The following is a 22,500-nucleotide window of genomic DNA, read 5'->3' as shown; positions in this document are numbered from 1 at the left end:
AAAAGCTAGACCATCGGTGATTCATCAATCAGTATTTGCATGATTGAGCCACGGCCTCCCGGCGCACATCCTGCCACTGATTGGGCTCTCTATTGGGCCGGGGAAAGCCCAACGTCGTCATCATCATCGACAACCCTCATCATCGGCATCACTACATCCCCCTTATCCATCCCCTTCTCTCCCAAACACAAATGTCAACATTCTTCTCGATCCGTATCGACGGAAAAGAACAACCGGCACCAACGGAAGGTGATTGGAAATTCAAGAAACGTTTCTTCAAAATCCCCGAGAGCACCAGGTCGGACCCGGATACGCCAAGGTGTGGTACCATTTTCATTAGATTTCCGCTCACACAACGCCAGCGGCAGCGATAGCGACAGCGACAGGGTGCCCTACTCAATCCCACCGCAATTACTTCCACACCATTGGTCAGCCATATTTGTCGTTGAGAGTTTTAGAAACCTTGGGGTTCCCCCCCCCCCTCGGGTCCCCCGAAGACCGGAAACACTTGACTCCACCCGGTGGGAAGTAGAATCCTCGAATAATTTGCATCGACGAGCACAGCATAAGTTCCGTTTCTCTTCGACCACAGAATGCGGGAGCTACCACCACCAATCTGTCACCACGAAAACCCTCGGTCCCTCTTCCAATCGGTGATTCCTTCGGTACTGTCTGTCCGGTACATGTTGAGAGTGCTAGGGTGACACAAAACAAGCGCACATAATAATAAAAATGAAAGACATTCTGTATTCCGTTGACAGTTTCGGTTCCCTCCTCACAAATAGGGCCGCGGACCACAATACGTCACTAATGATTTCGGCATTGTTGTCCCCAGGGGGGGTGGAAGTCAGGAGAGGGTTGGGAGAAAGTTCCCCCGATTCCTTGCGATCGGAAGAACCCCCAATCGTGCGCGGGATGTCGTCGGCACGGCACTCGATACCGCGAGGGGAAAAAGAAGTCAAGAAGGGAAGAACGGTTTGTTGCTGCTCGCGTTCCAGGTCAACCGTTAAGGAGGTCAGGATAATGAATCTACCCTAACATGTTCCTCGCTGAGAAGCACTGGAGCGACCCATTGAATGTCCTGGAATCAGGACGTTGATCGCGGAAAAGAAATAAATAAACCTCGACGCCGCTTGACTTGATTCCGAATTTTCCTTCCCTTTCCAGACAATTCATCTGGAGGACGATGAAATGAAGTCCAATTTCCCCGCATTAGTTAGTATCCTTGCGGGTTCATTTTATCCCGAAGATGAACCTCGTTTTGATGAACAGTTCACCAGCGGCCACTACACGGAGAGAGAGAGAGAGCGAAATGGTTTATACTCTCACAGGCAGGCTGGCTGACGCGACCGTTTCCCTGACAACCGACAGACCGACCGACAGACCGACCGACCGACCGACCGACCGACCGGGACGTCCCCGAGGGATTTTGCAGGAGCAGCGTGGCAGACGGTACGGGAACCACCCGCCCTAGTCTGGTGGCGGAATCGGGAAGCTACCCGTGGAGGGGCTGAAGGACGTGTTTTTGTTTTGACTCTTCGAAGGCACGACGAACCACGAGGCCATCCCATTGGCTGGATGGAAGGTTGTGCGCCGGCGCGACGGCTGCTGTCACGCTTTCACATGCCGCATGCCTTCAGCGGCACACAAACACATACACTGCATGATCGTGATAATACCGTGGCGTGTGTTTTGTGGTACGAACTGGATATTGGACACGGCAAACAACGGCAACATAAATCACTCATCATCGTCGAATGTTCCGGCAGCTCCACTTCGAAGATTTATCGCTGGATCGCGGGCTAACGAAATGAGATATGTGCGTCAAGAAGCGGAAGAACTAGCTAGTAGAAGTAGTGAAAGTAAAAGAAGTAGCAGCAGAAGGTCGCATTTGGTTAGCTCCAAAGGTAGAGGACAAATTGGGAGCTGAAGTCCGTAGTCCTTGGAATGGAGACGCCCTACTACACTAAGGTCCTTCCGGGCCACACAATTAGCACAATGTCCGTGCAAGAACCGTAAGCAATTAAGCAATACACACAACAACACAAAAAAAACCGAAGCTCATTAGATACCATTGACCTCGTTTCTTGGAAGCGGAACACTCAGTCACGATTAAGGGGGGGACAAGAATCCTTCTCGGCGCCTCGTGCCGCGCACAGCAACTCACGCAGCATCCTCACGGACTCATGGGAACCTGAGGGCGCACTCAAGGACACTCGGGCACCGAATGGCACTCGCCGGAGCCGGAGATGTTCGTGGCGCCGCCCGGTGATGGGCCCGGCGGTTCTGGTGCTGGCTCTTCAATTCCGGAGTGTCCTTCGCAGCGGATGGACCTTTACGCGCGCGCGTTCTTTCCCTCCTTTCACTCGCTCACCGTACATTCTCTCTTTCTCTCTCTCACTCTCGCTCTGTCTGTCTGTCTGTCTCTCTGTCTCTCTGTTCCTGATCACTTCTCTATTGCTGCTGCTCGCAACGCATCATCGCCGCCACCACCACCTTCCCTACGACTCAACCGTACAGCAGCAAATCGAGAGCAAAATCGGTTCGATTCGATGCCACGGCACCATCTGGCGTCCTGGTAGTGTGAAAGTGGTGGTGAAGTTCTGACCGTCGTGTCCTCGTCGTTATCGTCGTGGACGTGAAACACGCCCCGTGAAAAACTTGGTGCACCGTTGTTGTGTGATCTACGTGGTGCTTTTGATGAGTGAAGTGACGTGGCACAGTGTTTCATTTGGAGGAGAAACACTAGGAATGTGAGACAGGTCGCTTTTTGCTGATGGTCCACAGGTCCCTAACCTTTCCGGCTCCGGGCTTCCGGCAAATTTATCGTCATCGACACCGGGCGTCCAGTAGTTCGGTAAGATCTCCTTCCTGGAACAAGAATCCTGGATTCGGAAGAGAAGCGGAGAAGCGGAGAAGTGTTGACCATTGCCAGTACGTTTTGTCGCTGTGACTCAAGCAAACTCGAGGACTTGTATGTCGTGAAGTCAAAGTGAAACCCGGAACTGAAACAAGACACCCACCCAGTTGTGGCACAGTTTTCCCTTCGGAAGCTGCGGTAAAGCGTAAGGCATACTGCGTACCGCTAACGTGCTGCCGGACCAGAACCAATTTCATTGCGCGACCTCCCGCACCTTTCGTCAACTCATCACCGGTCACGTGCTCACTCGTTCGCTCTCTCTTTCTCTTTCTCTTTGGCATCAAGAAGACAAGAAGAACGATAGAGGGACGGTTGGTTGGGTTTGGTGCGGGAAAACGTGCGGGAAAACTTTCGTCAGCAGCTTCTTCTTCTTCCGAGAAGCCCCTTCCGAGAGCAGCAACTTTGCGCTTCTCATTACGCGCATACCGATGGTGTCGTGGGGGTGGGATTGTAGGTTGGAGACGGTGGCCTGCCCGTTCTCCTCGGAATCCGTAGGATGTCGGGATGGCCGGGCGACGGAAAAGTTGGGCGTCTCTTGGGCCGACGAAGAAAAACCCGAACCGAAGATCTTCAGCGGACGTGTTCAGTGTCCGTGGTAGGGCCGGGGACCGTTCTGCGGTACGGAAGGGGTGTTGAACCGGGCCTCACATCGCGTTAGCGACGCTTCGTGGCCGTGCCGGGAACGGCGGATCAAAACAAAAAGAAAGGGAACACAAAAAAGAGAAATGAAGCAAACAAATTAAATTAAAAACCATGCGGAACGTCAGTCAGTCGGTGGATAGAGGGCAAAGTAGGCCAGGGAACAGAGGGAGGCTTGGAAGTGTCTAGGAAGTCTAGGTCCCTGTTCCTCCTCCGTTCCTAACGCGCCATCAACACTGCAACTAAATGCTGCCCAGGCCTTGGTTTGTGGATTGGTTTGTTATGTTTTCCCGTGAACTCTGGCGATGAGGAGGAGGGGGATTAGCATCTTTTTTGCGGGGGAAAAGGACCTGGAAAATCCCGGAAAATCCCAAACATTCAGCCGACCGCACAAGATCTGATTTGATGAATCAAAGATCAGCTTCTCGGTTGGAGTGTAGAAGTGGCCCAGGATTTCTGGGACAAGCTAATGATGTCCTTTTAGGATTCAGTTCGCTCCTGTTGAATTCTGAAGAATCTTCAACGATTCCAGAAGACTAGTGCTGCCATGACGAATCAAAGGCTATTCCCATCGAGATGGCTGTTCGATGGCGACATCTAGAGCAAACAATTCTACCGAAAACGAATTCGTTTATCCCACTTTTGTTCCAGCGAATGAATGCTGTAGCAGCAGCAGCGCGAAACAAACCGAACAAAAGGAAATCGAGGAACGAACTAATAGACCTCCCAGCCCTGGGGAACGTGCGGAAAAACATCGCCGAGAAGCAGCGGCGAGCGAGGTAAACTTGTTCATAAACAATCATTTGGTTGTTTTACATGGCGCAATCGCGGGCACACCATCGCACACATCCTTTTTGCTTCCCCTTTCTCGCTTCTGTGGTCTTTGTAGGAGCGCCACGAACAAGCGATCAGCTACCAGCGACCAGAGATTCTGTTTTTTCCTAACACACCCACTCTCCCCGAAAAACACCTCCCACAATGTTTTTCACCGCCCACCGGGAAAAAAAAGGGCTTGATCAACTTTCCCCCCCTTTGGGCATATCCCGCATATGCTGGCGGCAAAACGAACGGGGTGCCAAAATCGGGAAATCGGGGGAAAAACTGGTGGAATAAATTCCACTTCATCGGCCATTGCTACCGGTGTCTGGCAGGGTCTGGGTCGGAAAAGAGCGGAGGAGAAAACTTTTCTTCTTTTTTTCCTGGTGCTGCCCAATCCACCTAATCTACCGCGTTCGCGGCACACCGTGCTGATCGGTGAAATGGAAAACGCAAGAGTTTAGAAAGGCGTTGCTTTCCAGGAGTTTCAGCTCGGTGCTCGCAAGGCGGAAGACCATTTAATGCAGACATCGTTTCGGGAAGCAGAGTACTAGGCACATAGTTTTCGATAGTCCATCCAGATGCAGGGGACAAAGAGCATAACCCACTACCCGGGAGGTGCCCGAAGAAGCCGTGAAAGGCCCTGAGCATGCCCCGAAAGGTGTACTCGCAACGTCGCAGGAAAGGAACGCAACCCTCCCCGGGGTGGAATGAAGGACTCGACGACTGAATATGAAACACACCGACACTGATCGGCAGGTGAGACCCAGACACCACGTCAGACGCTGGCATTCCGGTAGCTGCCTGCTACCGGCAGCACTGAGCGGTGATGGGCTGGACTGGAAGTTGGTACCGGTTGATGTTATTGCTGCGGTATTTTTTGAAACTCTCTCCGCTCTCCAGGTCTCTCCTTCGCTTTGATGCTGCCCTGTGTGCTTCGGAAGGCGTACACACAGACGTGGCTGGCGTTAACCACACCAACCGGAGGAACATGGACGACGTCGAGGAACAGTCGAGGAGAAGCAGCAGCAGCATCGGTGGCAGCGCGAAAGCCACAACAATTTTGGGATAATATTTGAAATATTTAAACCTTCAATCCGGTCTACGGCTGTGTGCCTGTGTATGTTCCAGGTTGCTTTTACCTGTGTGCCGTGGCTGGGTGACCTGGGTGCGAAGCGAAGCGACTTCATTTACGGCCCATCCTCTGCATTCCACATCGCCAACCAACTTTTCATCTTTATTTTCTGCATTTCATAAGCTGCTCTCCACCAAAGTTTAGGCTGCAAACAGGCATGCATGTTTGTCGTGTTTGTTGGCCAACTTCTCGGTGAGAGCAGAAACTTTGCGCCTCGAATGCAAATTCCTCACAAAACAACACAGGCACCCCAAGGGAGCCTTGTGATGGCTTTAACTCCTTGACGCCAGGCGACACTTTAAGAAGGGGATCGCGGAGCTTTGTGAAAGCTCCACAATTCCCGTGGTGTTCACCTCGGTGACGCGGGAAGGAGTTGATTAGTAGCCGCATTACTTTACACTCCCGGAGCGTTCGCGGGAGTTTCTTTGAACATCTGCGCGGTGCCAGTGGAAGCCCCCCTCGCCCTCGAGTGCCCTCTGGATGTGTCCTGTGGCATATCAACGCGACGCGGTGCTATCGTGCACAAAAGAAGCTCGCCCTGATGCTGCTGCCGGTGCCTTATCGTCGCTAATGATGAATGAGAGCATGACTTCCGCATCCCCGGAAGCGTAAGGCGAGAGGACGAGCGAGCGAGCGAAGATTCAATTCACCTCCGCTTCATTAGAAGGATTTATAATTTACAATCTCATTTGCGCAGCGCTCATTACGGTTTAATGTGAACGTGTGAACGTCGTGTGGCTTGAAGAAGGAAGAGAAGGAGCAGAACGGAGGGGGAGGTTGTTAAAAGCACTTTGAGGACACGGCATGCGATACACCCGGCCAGCCTGGCCGTTGGTGTCGTTGTTGTTGTCGTCGTCGTCGTCGTCGGCAGCGTACAGGAATCCACGGGACTCGATGGCTTAAGAAAGTAATCGGTGGTTTGTCTGTGTCACATTCCGTTGTCCTTGTGTCGTTGTCTCCAGTAACTCGTGTAATGAAGGGGTGGAGAGCGGTTTATTGTTGTTCTTGTGATGATGTGTGGTGCTTCAGGTTGATGAAGGGTGCAGGAAAGTTGAGTGGAACTGACGAGCTAATTAAACAGAAGATCACACGAATGAAGTATGGTTGAAGTGGCACGGTACTTCTTTGTATCTTCAATGGTTTCGCTTTTGGTTCTGGTTGTACGAAATTTCTTTTCACATTTTTTCTCCGGGAAAACTAATCACATTCCACAGTCGTAGGGGCACTGATGGACAGTCAAGCATTTCTTGGTGCTTAGGGAATATTTTTCTTGGATATTTTCGTGTTACTGATATCTAATTAGGTGAAATATTTAGCTCTCTAAATGCATAGTGCAAGTGAACTGCATTTTTTTTGGTTTTTTTTCTATTTCATTAAATCACAATCTGCAATTAAGCAAGATCCATTGGAATGCTTCAGGAGAAAAATTTATTTCGACATATTAAAGGTTTCCTGAACCATTGAACTGTTACGGTATCGAGCGTTTATTAGCCCAGCACGATGATCTGTTGAAAATGGTGATTTTATTTGATAGTTTTTTTGTGTGCCATATTAAGGCGTAGCTTCAAACAGAGTAAATACCATTCCATTGATGTTTAGAATTGTATGACGTTTGAAAAGGTTCCTTTTCGATATTTTGTACTGCGTCATTCCTATAGTTATTATTATTTCAGTGTGACAGGATGAAGCGATACGATTTCCAATCAGTCAAACGATACAAAAACTTATGAAGAATCAATTGGCAATTTTCAAATGCAGTTTAAAGCTGCAGGACATTGAAATGGAATTTGAACTCCAAAAAGTCACCTAAATATCCACTTTTGTAACCATCTAAGCGCGAGTACAACATAATTTGCATACCTTCAGCTTCTTCCTTCTATAGTATCGTATACTCTCGTTCGTATAAACTCAAATGCCATACGGTCTCCACAGCAACAGCCGACCGACCGAACGACCTACCAGAACTCCAGCCCCAGAACGGACGCAACCGTTCGGCACACATGCCAAGCCATTAGCCATGGCCGGAATCGATAAATCGCAGATGAAATTATGATTTAATGTTGGGTCCATAAAATCAATCTCGCTCGCCAAACTCGCGAGCGCCCCGTTCGATGGTAAAGTGCACCGATGATGCAACCGATGTTCCATGCGTTTTTGGGGTGACCACCCCTCCCCCCTCTCTCTGTCTCTCTCTCTCGCTTCTTCCCTTCAACCCAGCTGTAGGGAACTGGACCACCAATCAAACGCTACCACAAGCACCAGGACGGACTCGCACGCACACGGGACGACGCAATAAATGTTGCGTCCAATGTTCCGGCATGCGCACCCTCCAGCACTGCATTTCGGGAACGGTCGATGGCCCTGGCCAGCCTCTGTCCGTCGACCAACAAACCTCAAACGCGACAGCCAAGCCCGAATGGAGGAGTGGAGGGCACACTGTTGTTGCCAGTGCCCTTTTTGGAAGGCTACTCTCGGTCCTTTCTGGTTCCCGGTTGCGGTTGCGGATCGGATCGGATCGGATCGGACCGGGAACGGTTTTCGGGTTGCAATATAGAGTGTCGGCATTGTCGTGACCATAAACCACAAACAATGGCGACGGGTGGACTTAATTGTCGTTTTCGATGCAATGCTCGTGGTAGATTTCGGGGAGTCAGGCCGGGCCATACACACATTCCCGTTGACCTTACGCATGAGAACGGACGGAAAGGATGGATGATGTGCCTTTAAAGGTCCGTGGTCCGGGCATATTTGCATGACCGAGTCCATGCGTTTGGTGCGATGAGTTCAATAGACTCCTTCTTCCTTTTGTTCCTTTCTCTCGTTTTGAGCAATGGCATTCGATCGAAAAAGGCAACAAAAACGCGTCCAATGCCTCTCATGAATGAAACCTAAACACCACGGATTCTGGGGAGTTGGAGTTTGGTTCTAAGCTCGCTTGTTCCATTCATCTGTGGTTTACAGTCGCAGAGTTGCTCAAAGCGGTCATGCTGTCCCCACAAAAAAAACAATAAAATCCAAAAACAATAAAAAAGAATCTCGATTCTTGAGCTGCTTTCCATTTTTTCTATTAAGTCGAAACCTGCTGAACAGTCACAAAACCGCAGATCGGCAACTGGTATTGCGGTTTTGTTTTTGGGGTGAAATCAATATGCAGCCCAATCTCCGGGAGTTCTCGTGCCGTGACCATGGTGACCCAAATTCCACGGACAAAAGAAGCAAACCACTTCTTAGAAGCCTGAGAATCGGGGCTCGATATGGAAATGGTCTCCGCGAGAACCAAAGCATTCAAAGTTGGTCCGACTTGTTCGGCATCGATTTTGGTTTCGACTTCTGGCCCCGCTAGATGTCCTTGTAATTGCGAGGCATCATAAACCGTTTACATTTGCCATTGGCCACCTTTGGCCACTCGGCCTTTTGACCCAGTTCCCGTTTCCCGAGAAGCCCGAGGCTCGCGAGGTCTCATGTTTCGAGATAATCGGCCTGTTCTTCCCTCACTTCGGTCACTTACCACCTGGCACGTCTTGTCTTGTGTTCCGCGTACCAAAGTTAAACACCAACTTCTTCCGCTTCCTCCCCTTTTCCCTCGGATTGTTGGCCTTTTGTAGATTTGCAGCATTTAACAAGCGCACAAATGGCCTCACTCCCCCTCAGAGGGGCTATCAGAAACAATTAATTTTAATTTATTAGATAACGTGCTAAGGTGAAGCTGACATGACGTCGGTCCATTATCGAAATGTCAGCCAGGTCGAAAAGAACGGTGCCGTGCCCGCCGTTTGCTGGCAGAACTTTTCACTTTCGTTCGGTTCGCTCACGGTCCGGGCACCACCGGTCCGGACCGGTTCGTGTCGTGGAACCATTTTCCAAACAAGCTACACCACAAGGAAGCCAGCAAGCCGGATAGACCGTGACCGGTGGAGGTTGAGGGAAAACTTTAAAGCCACGCGCTGCTGTACCCCGAGTGTACCTGATGGTTTGGGGGGCGAAGGGGGTTTCGTTATTACCACCGGCGTGAGGATGAATCAAGGGAAACTTTACCTGCCCTGTGTGCCTGGGCGAGTGAGTATTTCCACCCAGTTCGTTCTTCGGTCCCTTTTCCGGAAATGATCCGGATTCGTGTTTCGGAAAAATGGAATTTCTGGGTGGCGAGTGAGGTTATGGGAAATTGGGGGTCACCCCTCCCTCTGTAGCATTATGAGGTGTGAAAATGAGTTGAGCGAATGTGTGTGTCGGGGGCAAGAGGAGGTTGGTGCGAACCGGGGGTTTGTAACCAGCACCAGGGAATCGCAGACCGTAACGCAGTTCGATATGGTAATTAAATGTTCGCGTGTGGTTTTCACCTCAAACACACCAACACACATTTGTGTGACACGAGTCCTCGTGTCTAACAGGAAGGATCGAAAGAGAGAGCGTGCGAGAGAGAGAGAGAGAGAGAGAGAGAGAGAGAGAACGCGATGCTGCATGAGGTGACGATGGAAAGCTTCTAAGAGGATTTGATGTTCCGCGGTGTGTGGTGTGTCACGCAATGCGTGAATATTAGGCATCCCATCTCTCTCTCTCTCGCGTGTTTGAGTGTGTTTTGGGGTGCGTTAAGTAGCTCCCCTTATCACCACCACCACATCCTTGCACACACGAGAGCACGTACACGCGCGGCTCAGTTTCACTGCGAAGGTTTCGACCTTTCTGCATCTCTTTTTTTGCTGACGATGATGATGATGCTCCCCGAATGATAGCGGGTGGTAGGAAGCGATGAGAAGGTGTTGAGGATTATGGGGAGGCATCGGATGCGTACAATAGAAGCGAACGATGTGCGGTCTCCGATATGCCGCATCTCTTGCGCGAGTGTTTTTGTTGAGAGCAAAAGCTTTAACAAAGCGAACCGGCATTCGCATCGAGCATTGTACTTGTGGCACAATAAGGATGCTCGGTTCGATTAGCAGCCCCACCACACAACACCTCCACCGAGGGTTCTTCAGATTGCGAGAAGGACAAAAATGGGAATTTTAAAGTTAAACCCCCGTAGGTCTCTTTCGCCGATGTTTTTTGGCCAACAATTGGGTCGACTGATCAATAATTGTGCTTCACTTGGGCCTTGGGACTAGGGTCTGCGTGTGCACGCTACGGCCCACAGCAAGTTGTTGGCTTTAACCCAATTTCGGGTTCTCAAAATCGATAAATATAGCCACGATGCCATTTGCAGTGTGGCTGTTTGGTTGGCTGCAGCATTTAATCAGTTATGCTGGTGTGTTTGGTCGCGTGTATGTTCGTATGCAGCATGCCAGGTCACCAAAGAGGACAAACTGGTACCGCTGGCCGGTGGAATCATGAAAAGCGAATCATTGGAGTGACTGATTGGTGGAGCTCGAGCTCGCCATCATTTCCTTTCGCTGGAACATCACGAGTCACGAGCACGGAAAAACATTCTGCTGGGAAGCGGTTGTTTTTCGGAGGAAATTTCCAACGCATTTTCCCCCGGGAAAGAACCCCTTTTGCATTCCACCACGGACGTCAGTGACGTTGTGTCTCAGGTGACGCTTGGCGTTTGCCGTGGGAAACCATAATTATTCGCAATTAAATAACCATTCGTCGGAGTCATAACCACCTACCTAACCGCCCCGTACGCTCTAATACGACCGGTTAGAGGAGCTGCTTTAGCGGAAGGATCTGTGGCGGAAGGAGCGTGACTTGAGCGAGCAAATAGCTTGAGTAAATATGCCGCTTCGGTCTTCCGAATTCCGAGGTGCTGGCCTTTGGTGTGACGTATAGCACGGTTTTAACACCGGTGATGGCGAAGGACTTCATGAACCTGACATTCAGTAGGTTGGAATGGTTGTTGGCGTGAGTTTTGGTTTTCTTTTTTCGTTTTTGCGCCGATCTTTCGAAGGATTCCGTAGGATTAACCCTCGGTTGGGCACCCGGCGTTTACCCCTTCGTTGGGCACCCGGGTACCCGGGTACCCCACTTATGTGCATTGAATTGTTATGTTCTTGTATCATCGTTTGTATCAGTTTTATGATAAAAATGGTGTTCTAGAACTAATTTAAGAGTCTTCGGAACGTATTTTTCTTTAAAAATCACAACAAAATCCAATAAAAACAATAAAAATAATTAACACAACGCATTGATACCCCTTCGTACGGTCATTCTCTACCGCGTTTGTCGTAAAGCAAGCAATAAGATCGTAAAGTGATCGAATTTTCCAGCAAATATGTTATTGAAATCATTGATTTCTTCGAATAAATCTGTTTTGAATTGTCATAAGGCACTTTTGAGGCATAAACAATTGAGTTAATTGGGCACAATTGAGCTACGAGATCAAACCAGTTGCTACATGGTGCGTTCAGAAAGTAATGAGAATTGATTTTTCTGACAAAACGGTTTGAGATAACGTGTTTAATTTTTTACAATAAGGTAGAGGAAGGTTTTAGCTATCAATCGCACTTTATTTCGTTCGGCTATGATCAACTGAAAGAAAATGGGACGATTTTTCGTGAGCCATGTTTTTAATTGATGTAACACCGTAGAATGTCCCCTTTCTATGGACCATCGGTCTGGCGCGGATCATCCGGACCTTCTTCCTGGCGCGGATCATCCGGACCTACAGAAAAACATTCCCTTGCTGCCAGTAATTCATCAAGTCCTCATACATTTCTATTTGCATGCTCTATGCCAGGAAAGAGGTCCGCGATGATCCGGGCTGTACCAGTGGTCCATAGAAAGAGGGCGTTCTACGACATCAACTAAAAACATGGTTCACAAAAAATCGTCCCATTTTCTTTCAGCTTGTCATAGCCAAATGAAATAAAGTGCGTTGAATAGCTAAATCGTGCCTCTATGTTGGCGTGAAAAATTCAATACCTTATCTCAAACCGTTTTGTCAGGAAAAATCCAGTCTCATCATTTTCTGAACGCACCATGTATATTGGTCTCTGTGGTCTACGAAAATGCCGCCTAAACCCTTTTTGTTGAAGATTAGTGTATAATTTACTCATATGTTAAGAAAATTACACTATACGAACCATTTTTAATCAGTTTGAGAAATAATTTATAATTTAAATTGCACATAAAAGGTTTCAAAATATGTTGATTATTTTTCTCCTATTGCTCATGGAAAAGCCCAAAAGTTATTAATTTTTCATCAAAATATTGTAGTTTACCTAATTAACGATTAATAAACACGTCAACATGGATAAATGTTGATAAAAAGTGTTGTTTTGTGTTTATAAACATAGCCCATGTGCATAGCCAACGTATGGGGTACCCGGGTACCCGGGTGCCACTGGGCGGGTGTTAATTTCATCGGGCCATAATTACCTTTAAATATGAGTTATCAAAACAATTTCAACGCCAATTCGGCTTGAAATGAGTTGTACTTTGGGGATCCGGAGTTTCGTAAAAAAATATTGACGGGAAGGCATTCATTTTTTCGTTGAAACTTGAAATGGGTACCCGGGTACCCGGGTGCCCAACCGAGGGTTAATGTGTGGGATGAGGAAATATTCAAGGCAAAGGCATGCCAGGGATTTAAATATTTGCATGACTAACCAACATGAGAAAAGGTGGAGGATTTTACTGGAAATACCGCGAGAAATCAAACATCAACGATTGCTGATAATGATGGATGCCAAATCCATTCAATTCTCTCCAACTACGACGTTAATTCCGCAAAATCGACTTAAGAAGATCCTCCTTGAACTCGACCAAGAGAACCGAGAGGCCTTTTCACACTCTCGCTACTCATTATCGACAGCGACGGGCTTATCAGCACAACGGATTACATCAACCATCTCCACCAACCTTCACCGTTTGCTGCTTCTTCTTGTGGTGACTTTCAATTGTCAGCGCCATTTCTTTCAATTTCCCCAACCACCACCGGCCCACCAGTAGCGCCTTCCCCACAGCAGAACAAACGATCCGCTCTAATTAGATTCGATCTGCGACCGGGTGCGTGCCCAATCCAATAAATGGCCCAGGCCAAACCGAGGAGAAGATTAAGTTCGCTTACTGTGCGACTCGCTGGCAGTTTCTTGGACACATTAAAGGTGGCCCAGTTGGCCCACAGCTGCCGCCGATGGCGTTCGGTCGCTTGGGGGGAACGCTTTTGAAATTCCTCACCAATAAGTGCGACCTTTGCGAACGATTCGATTTTGGGACGCCACCGAAAGTCATGCTGATCGAACGAACCGAGCGCCTGTTGTTTGGTTTCCGGTATCCACTCCACGGCCAAAGTGCTGGCTCGCTGATGCCCTTGGCTGGGCTGGGATGAAATTAAATTATTTCCATTAGTCCCGCGTAGGCCTTCCGGTCTAATGAAGCTTTAAGATGCGTTCGCTTCCGCGTGAAGTGCCCTTCGGCGGTCGATTTTCAACGGCGCCGTCCGTGGTCCTTTCGTGAGGCGCCATTTCAAGTGGCGCGTGAGGCTGTGGCGTACCATTATGCGCGTTTGGCCTTGTGAGAATCTCTCTCTCTCTCTCTCTCTCTCTCTGTCTCGAGCCATCTTACGGTTTCTTTAAGGCATAATTACCGAATACATTAAATTATGAACTCATCCCCGGGACCGCTTTCCGGCTGCTCGCAGTGTTTTGTGCGTCCTTACACACTCACAATGACACATTCAGGCGATGCCAGGGGGACCATGGGAGGAGTGTTGTAATTTGCATTTCGCCTCCATCGTCCTTGGAGAGTGCGTGACTTTACGGAAGACGGCCAGGCGGACGATCCAGCTCGACTAACGCTTCCGCGGCATAAACTTCCGGCGGATTGTTTTCCGTCGTTTGTGCCCAACAATTGTGCCGCCTCCCGAAACCAAACCACCGCGAGATGTAAATCAAGTGAAGCGGCCACAACTTAAAATTCGTAACAGCTTAGCGAGCGAGTAAGGCGCTCCTGTGTTTGGTGGTGACTAATTCCTTCCATCTTCTTTTCTGCTTTTTTTTTCGGTATTTTTCACAGGGATTTGAAGGGAGCGAGCGATCTGGACCGAAACCAACAACCAAACGGGTGTGATTAGCAGTGAGTTTTCGCGGAAGTGCGTGCCAAGTGTGCTGGAGTGAAGATCTCTTCGGGTGGCTGAATGCGCAACCAAGCAGGAGAGGCAGTTGAGGCAGTGAGCAGCTGTCTTGTGCTAGGCCTTGGTGCCTAGGAGATTTTCGTGTGAGATTTTTGAGGTGTTTTTTTGTAGCAGTAAGTGTCAGTGCGATAGGAAAACACATTTTTCCCGTTGGTTCCAGTGAAACCTTGTGCTTGGATTCCGGAGTTGTGGGCTGCCCCGATGGATTACACCAACGCAGCCGGATAAGCAGCCGGAACGCCGTCATGATACCGTGGCTCAGCCGACGCGTTTGGATTATGTTTCTCTGGTATCTTGTGTTGAAATGTAAGTATTCGTACCTTCGTTAACAGACTTTCAGGTGTTTAGCAGCGGATACTTTGTAACAACAAACTATTCCCAAAGTCCGGACTCGGAACGTCGACCTCGCCCCTCACTAAATCATGTTTCAAAACCGTAATGCAAACGATGGGATTCACCACTTTGCACGGTACTGCTCTCCGTCCTTCGCAGCGCAACCTTTTCAGCAAAAGACTCCCGGTCACGGCCCTGCTACGCTACTTTTCATTCCACGATAGTGGGGCCAAAGTTGAGCGTGATTAAACATTTACATTAGCTGGCTTTCTTCTCCATTTTGATAATGAATTAATTCCATCATCTTCTTACTCGTTCTCTCTCTCTCATTCTCTCCGCTTGCTTTTTGCCTGCTGGCTGCCTGCCTGAGCTGGCATTCGTAGCGGAATTCTGCGCTCAAAAGGCTTTTTTGACCCAAAAACATTAAGCGTAGCAAATGCTTGACTTGCTACCAGTAGCTACTTCAGCTCAGGGCGTTGGTGTTCTGTTCCGCCCCCCCAAAATATGAAACACGAAAGTGGAGAGTGAGTTGGTTGGCACAGGTCCTGGCATATAATCAGCGAAGGAGTTGGGTGTTTGTTGAAGTGTGTTGTGAATTTTTTATGCCGTTCCAACTTGCCAACAGCATCTCCATGCCATTACTTGGCACACTCTCTCTCTCTCCTGGTAGTGGGATACTGTTTCTAACTTTTTCCTTTCGGGTTTTCTGTGATGGCGCTACTAACGATGCAGTGGGCGCAGTATTTTGCGAAGCAACTATTCGTTCTCTTGTTCAATTAAGAGTTTGCTTGATCACGGAATCGTATTCGAAGCTTTGAAATCAATCTTCAGCTTGAAACCTTCTTTCGTAGAACAAACCCTTTAGCTCTTTTTCTCTCTGAAAGTCTATCGCTCAATCTTTATTATATCTGAACTCACCTATGGTCCATCATCTGCGCTATGCGGATAGTCCTTTTCCCTTCAACTTCCACCTTTAGTTTTACGAGTTTCAATCAAGCACGGATAGATTGTCTTACCTTTTGCACGAGCACGGGGATGCGCAGTATATTTCTTCCTTCGATTCATGTTTGCTGAAATCAAAACAATCTTCTCTCCCCTTCCCAATCCGATACCGATCGTTGGATCGCATCAGACGCTTGTATACATAAATTGAATCGATCATTCAGGCGTTGCTTAGTGGTGCTGCATTCCTGTGCAATCCTTACAGTGGCGGACTCCTCGGGGCCCTGAAATCCCTGAAAGTCCCAAGAGACGGAGATACGGTACCGTCTGGCCGTTCGAGCTCCTCTTGAAGGCAAGTATCGGCTGCCGGGGTCGGGTTGCAAACGATAACATCAACAACAACCTTCACTCGCTTACTGGCTAGGTGTAGGCCACAGGGTGCATCGTATGACTGGGGCTGTTGTGATGATGGGGAGCATGACCATGGGTGTAGCATGGAAACATTCGTATCGTTCCGGCTTGACGGTGACGATAATGATGGTGATGCTCACTTGGTAGGGGCTGGCTGGCTGGCTGGATGGTCTGTATTCAGATGCATCGATAGGTTCGCTCCTGGTCCTTCTGCACAAGCCTAGACAGGTGGAGGTACGACAGGAAAGAGGTTTGGATGGTTTGGTGTGAAATGCAAGTAGTGTTGTGGTGCTGCTGCTGCTTAAAGGATCGTCTGCTTCAAGTGTGGCCCATAGGCTATAAAACGGTAAAATTACGACAATGAATAAGGGCGAATGCATTTTGATGACATCGACAACACCCTGGCATCGCCAGGATGTAACGAGAAGCGTGTATTAGATTTAGGATGTTGCGCATGTTGAGAGTGTGTACCATTTGGTTGGACGCGCGCTGACCATCGAAGCGGCTGGCAACATCAAACAAATATGCAAAAACATCGTTCGGTTGGTGTGTTGGTTGGTTTGATTTTGCAATCGAACCCATTTGGGTCTTCTGAATTCGATATCGTCCGACATCGAGCATGGCGGCAACAATGCCGTCCTAGAAATCGAACAGAGTATTGTGCGTTGTACCATTGGCGTTCGGCAATCTCAACTGCTAGCTGCCTCAGTTGCTACGGATTGCAATTCGAACGTATTCCAGCTTCTAGTGTTACAACGGGCATTCCATTGCAACACTTCGATCGTTCGGGACCAGATTCCAAGCACCACTGACTGGCCGCAGATTCGTTGTGCAAACCAAACCAGTCTGGGTTTGTGCAGTTCCCCAGGAGTTTGTCCGTCGTTGAGCATCGATGTCGGTGATGCAAAAAGGGCGAGCACTGTTAGGAAAGAGAGCTTTCGTTGGCCGTTGCCTCAGCTGACATTACGAACTGGTTCTACACGAGTAATTGATGCTTCCCATGTGAGCGGTCCAATCGGGTAACGGTCGAGCAAGGTTCGAATAGGAATGATGTACGTTCATTAGTGGTGTCAGGGAATACGAATAAATCATTTGATATGTTTGCGCAGGAAGTGTAATCCATGATTTGAGTTAGAAACATGGAAATATCCCTGAACTCACGGTGTCTGGAGGTAGATTGGTGGATAGAATTTGGAAAATTCATTATCATCGTTTTAGTATGACGGTTCTTTGATCAATTTGATCCCATCATCCAGTAAATTGTGGTGCTTTGAACGAACTGAGAGGCATCTAGTCTTGTATTCTTTCCGAGAAGCATATACCACAAACACAAGTATTATTTCAGAGTATATCAACATACAAAGTGAATGTAAATTGGTTCGATGAATTGTCATGCACGGGCGATGCTTACCGGAAAACGGTTAAATCCTTCAAGAAATCATACAAAGTCTTCCTTTTCCATGAATTCCAAACAAGCTCTTACTGTTGTATCCTTGCACGGCTCTAGTCCATGTCTTTGTTTCTTTCCGATAAAAAAACAAAAGAAGCATAACTGTGAGAGAACCAGAAGACGTTGTTTGCCCCCCGAAACGAAGCTATTCTCAATCTCCAACCAAAGAACCGAAGTGAAATAATAATCTAATGATAATAATAAGCCGTATCGTTACCGTGTCTCATTGTATGCGTGGGCATTTTGAACCTCACCAAGGCCACAAAGAACGGCAAGGATCGCGTTACAAAAGGATGCGAAGCATACAATGATCTTTAAGAAGCAGAAAAAAGGAAGGAAGGTAGGAGGGAACGAAACTTGAGAAATAAATAACGCAAAACAAGAAGACGCTCGACCCACACGACACACGACATAAGAAGGCACTCTCGTGGCCCCCTTGAGTGGCGGACTTGCCGGATTTCGGTTCCTTTTTGAGCGCTGCTCTTCCGCTATTGCCATTGCCGTTGCCATTGTTGGTGATCCGGAAGAGATTTCCCAAAAATCCCCGATCGCGTAAACGATGAAGAATTGCCGGACAGAGTCGAGTGTGAGTCCGCGTTTTGCCGAATAGATTATCCGGTCCCGGACGCCGACGATGATGGCAATGATGGCGATGAGCGATGGCGTGTTAGCGGCGATGATGATGATGATGATGGTGATGTTTTTACTTCGTTTGCTTCGCTTGAAATCAAAACGATGAAAGACGTGCACATCCAAAGAGAGCGAGCAAGCGAGAGAATGAAATGGACCAAAAGGGATTCCCCAAAATGGCTGACTCCTGGACCTATGGCGGGGGGCAACCATTCGCCGTTGGAGTTGGCCCCTCCAAAGAAAAAAAAAAAGGATAACAAAGTAGAACTGAGTCGCGCGAATGCGAACGCGCCAAACGAACTTATCGTGGAACCAGAGGAGGCAAAGAAACCTAGGCACCATGGGGCCGGCTATAGGCGGGACACAACTCCACGGCGGCTCAACTGCTGCTGCACCGAGTATCCTGAGGAACTCATAAATCTCCGTTATGTTCCTATTTCTTCCAGCGTTTGTTTTTTTTTGCTGCTGTTTTTGCTGCCTCTTTTCTTCATCCCGCACGCTTTTGCGCCTCGGTAGGCGAAAGCGTTTTGTTTTGTGCTCTGTATCGCCCCCTCTCCCCTCTCACCTTCATCCCTCCCATCCCTGCCACCCCTTTGTTATGCTCGATAAATTACAGGCCATTCGTACTCCTTAGCAGCAAATGGGCAGCAAAGGTAAAAGCATTGTTTCGTGCCGCTCACGTGTCCTTTCTGGGGCGCGTTTTCTGCGTTTTTGTTTTTGCTTCCTGTGCGCCACGCTCGAACAAACACACACAGACCCACACGCAGACACATTTGGTGGCGTTTTATCGTGATACACGTTTACAACATAAACGTCGTAGTTGGTGCGATGCATCATGCCGCATGCATATGCGAACATGAACTGCTGCCGGGTTCGTCCCGCGCAGCTACCGGATGGGATGGGTAATTTAGTGTTTTGGTTTTGTGGTGCTGGTGGCGGTGTTACTGGTGCGTTACTGTAGTTTGTTGATGAGGATGAAGCTATTCTTGGTGAAGCAACGGAACGCGAGTTTTTTTCGTGTTACATGAGCTTGGTTATGAAAGCACCTTTGATACTATTTCTAGATCGTTTTCACGAATAAAAAGAATCATTTTCAATCAGTATCACCTTTACAGTTGGTTTTTCAGACATAGTAGCACATGTATAGACGGTTAGGAAACGCTACTGTTATCATTTACGATCCCTTATTTCTATTGTTTAACCACAAGCATCTGCAATTGTCTTTGAAAATATTTTTCTTTTCGCTAGTAAAGGAATATGCGGGTTGTAGCAATTCATAGAGCATAAATCATGTCTGATTCTACCATATGTAGATCTTGTATTCATTTATATTGAGAAAAGAGCGAGCTATTTACTCGTATAGATATGTTTTGATATTTAAAATGGACAAAAATCGTTATCTAGACAGCCTAGAAGTGATTTAATAAACAATCATTCTCTTGTTAAAGAGGCGAAAGAACTGTTAAAGTATAAAACCTCTATAATAAAATAAATAAAAAAAATTCACTTGTTTTCTACCTTTGAAGGGACTGCACATAAAGTAAAGCCGGTATAGGAAATGTTTAATTTACCAGCTTCCGGATCCAGAACCACCTTCCTTGAAGATAGCTTCCAATTAATGTAAAATCAACGCCCATACTAAGCCGCTTATCGCGCAATTGACACTGATTGTTTTAAGTAAGATTCCAATAACTTAATCATAACAATCTATTTACAAATGAAACAAAAATCAAATGTTTCCAATTTTATTAGTTTCTAAATTAGCGAAGAATGTGTCGTGAAATTGTGTCGACAACTTATTCGCTCTCTTATCATCTATCACTATTCCTTAAGACCAAAAGCACACACGTTGATTAAAATCGTCATCAATCTTTACGGGATGGTCGATGCCGAAGGCTCCTCAAAACAACGCATGCGAATGCCTCCCAATGTGTTCATTCGAAGACAACACACCGATAGAAGATCTATTAGTCTGGAAAAAGAAAATGTCGACAGTTGTTTAAAACACGGTTCCACGAACCTCCCTCGCTACAGAACCTGCTACCTTGGCTGACGGCTCACAGACCATTTTCCGCTTCCAATTCATTCAGTTTCGTCCTGGCACGGGGACCAACACACGTTTCATTGTTTATCCTTAATACGTAAATAGGTTTTAACCTTCCACACAACCGCTGCAGCCCAACAACACCATCGTCTCTCTCTCTCTCTCTCTCTCTCTCTCTTTCTCTCTCTCTCTCTCTCTCTATTTTTCACCGATGAGAGTGACGTGAGAGCGGCAGAAGCGCATCCTGTCCGGGGAAGTTTCGGAACTTAATTTTTAGCCCAACCCAACCCACCATCGACCGCAAGCAAAATGGCGATAAATATTCAGGACACGATTAGTTTCGCTCGTGACCGGGGTGTCCACCCCTGGCTCGACTTGGCCGCCCCGGGGCGTCTGCCGTCCAGCCAACGGCGGTACCAACACGTGTCGGTACTTAATGAAATGTGACGAAGGTTAGTCACGGCCGTGGGTTCGTGGTCGATGCGACGTGCATTCTGGTGCTGGTGCCACTGTGCCCTCTTCCTTACTCTTCTACTGGAAGGTTGGACGGATTTTTCGGGAAAAGTAATTTGAATAACGATCGAAGCAACAGCAGCAACAGCATCAGGAGTTGCGATCGAAAGACGCAAACAGGACGTATCTATCGCCAGGAAGGGATGCGCTTGATTCGCGCAAGAGTTACTGAAGATTGGAAGCGTTTTTTTCCGCAAGACAGCATCCGGTAGAACCCGGATGTGCCCGCAGGCTACTCGCCGGCAAAGGGATCGATTGATCTCGATGTCGTAATGGTATCATGCGCGTGTGCGCGTGTGTTGTTTAATGATACACTGATTTATGATTATCCAGCGATTAAACAAAGCATGCACGCGACCTTAACGACCGGCGTTTGCCGTTTTTCACCAATCGTGACGACACTCCCTGTCCCTCCATCCCTTTATATCACCACAAGAAAAAGGGGTAAAATTGGTTTGCTGGCACGATAACAATCCTAACGCCTATCTAGGATTACGGTTTCCTGGATTCGCTGGATCCAGAGAGCAAAAGAGCAAGGCAACAACAAAAAAACGGGGCAAAATCCTTTCTAATCCCTGAGCCCATGCTACCGATCTAGAGCGAAACAAAGCGATGAATCCAGCAGCAGCGCTTCGTAATTAATCTCTCCTCCGGTTACAACCCAGCGCACAACGCACAACGGGGAACACGCAACTCTGCCGGAACAGGCTCAGCGCAGCGCTGCTCCTGGTCCGGAAGTCCGTTGCGAGGAGCAGCAGCAGCAGCAGCAGGAGTGCAACTCAGCAGGTGGTCCCCCGTCGCACGGTTCGTGGCAACCTCATCCCTTCCTACGGTTTGCTGTGATTGCAATCCAACAATCCAACAGCATCATCCCCCCGGGGGCCCGCCTGCTGCGCCTAATGTTGTGACACATATTCCCTCCATTGTTGTCAAACATGCTACCTTTCGCAAACATGTATCCTGCGTCCTTGTGCTGCTACTGCTGCTGCTGCTGCTGATGATGATGATGATGATGAGGATGATGGTGACAATAATCGGTAAGCGGCCGTGTGTGCGCGCAGCAATTGCGTTCCCTCGCCCTATTATCCGCGGATTCGAGGGGTTGGCTCGAGGGGAATGACCGCGCACTGTGTGCTCAATTGTGCATGGTGCTCGATCCCTTCCTTTTCCTTTCTCGTTTGCTCTCGTTTGGTCCCAGTCCCAGAAGTCATGCGGCGAACATGCGGTGCGGTGCGTCGGATGCATTTTTGTCGGCATTTGATGGCTGCTGGAGGACTTGGAAGGACCTTGTACCCGACGCCGGAGAGGGGCATAAAAAGCAAGAGAGGCAAATTCGTCCCTCCGTGCCATTCCCTTGAAAACGATTAGTTGAATATCCTTTATGCTGGCATCTTAACACCGCGACATCTTCTGTATTCTCCTCTACGAGGAGTTCTCCGTGAATTATTGCTTGTAGGTCACGTTCGAAGGTTACAAAGGGGTTACATGGTACCACGACGTTGTTTAAGGAGGGAGGGAAATTGCAAATTAAACATGTGCGCGACATAATTCGGTGACGGTAGCACCAAAGCCATTTTGAATGGCAGGCAACACATCATGA

General features: G+C 48.3%; 1 protein-coding gene across 1 annotated transcript in view; it reads left to right on the top strand.

The window, feature by feature from the left end:
• Positions 1–2,372: 2,372 nt before the first annotated feature.
• Positions 2,373–22,500, top strand: part of LOC126576195 (uncharacterized) — a 55,638-nt gene continuing 35,510 nt past the window's right edge. Inside the window, exons 1-2 of the mRNA XM_050237367.1 lie at positions 2,373–2,857; positions 14,460–14,883. Of these exons, the coding sequence (XP_050093324.1) occupies positions 14,823–14,883 (61 nt within the window). The 5' untranslated portion in view covers positions 2,373–2,857; positions 14,460–14,822. The remainder of the gene's footprint in view (positions 2,858–14,459; positions 14,884–22,500) is intronic.

Source organism: Anopheles aquasalis, chromosome 3 (genome assembly GCF_943734665.1).
Source record: "Anopheles aquasalis chromosome 3, idAnoAquaMG_Q_19, whole genome shotgun sequence".
Lineage (NCBI taxonomy): Eukaryota > Metazoa > Arthropoda > Insecta > Diptera > Culicidae > Anopheles > Anopheles aquasalis.
The sequence above is the reverse complement of the archived record's forward strand: the minus strand, read 5'-3'. Positions and strand labels throughout refer to the sequence as shown.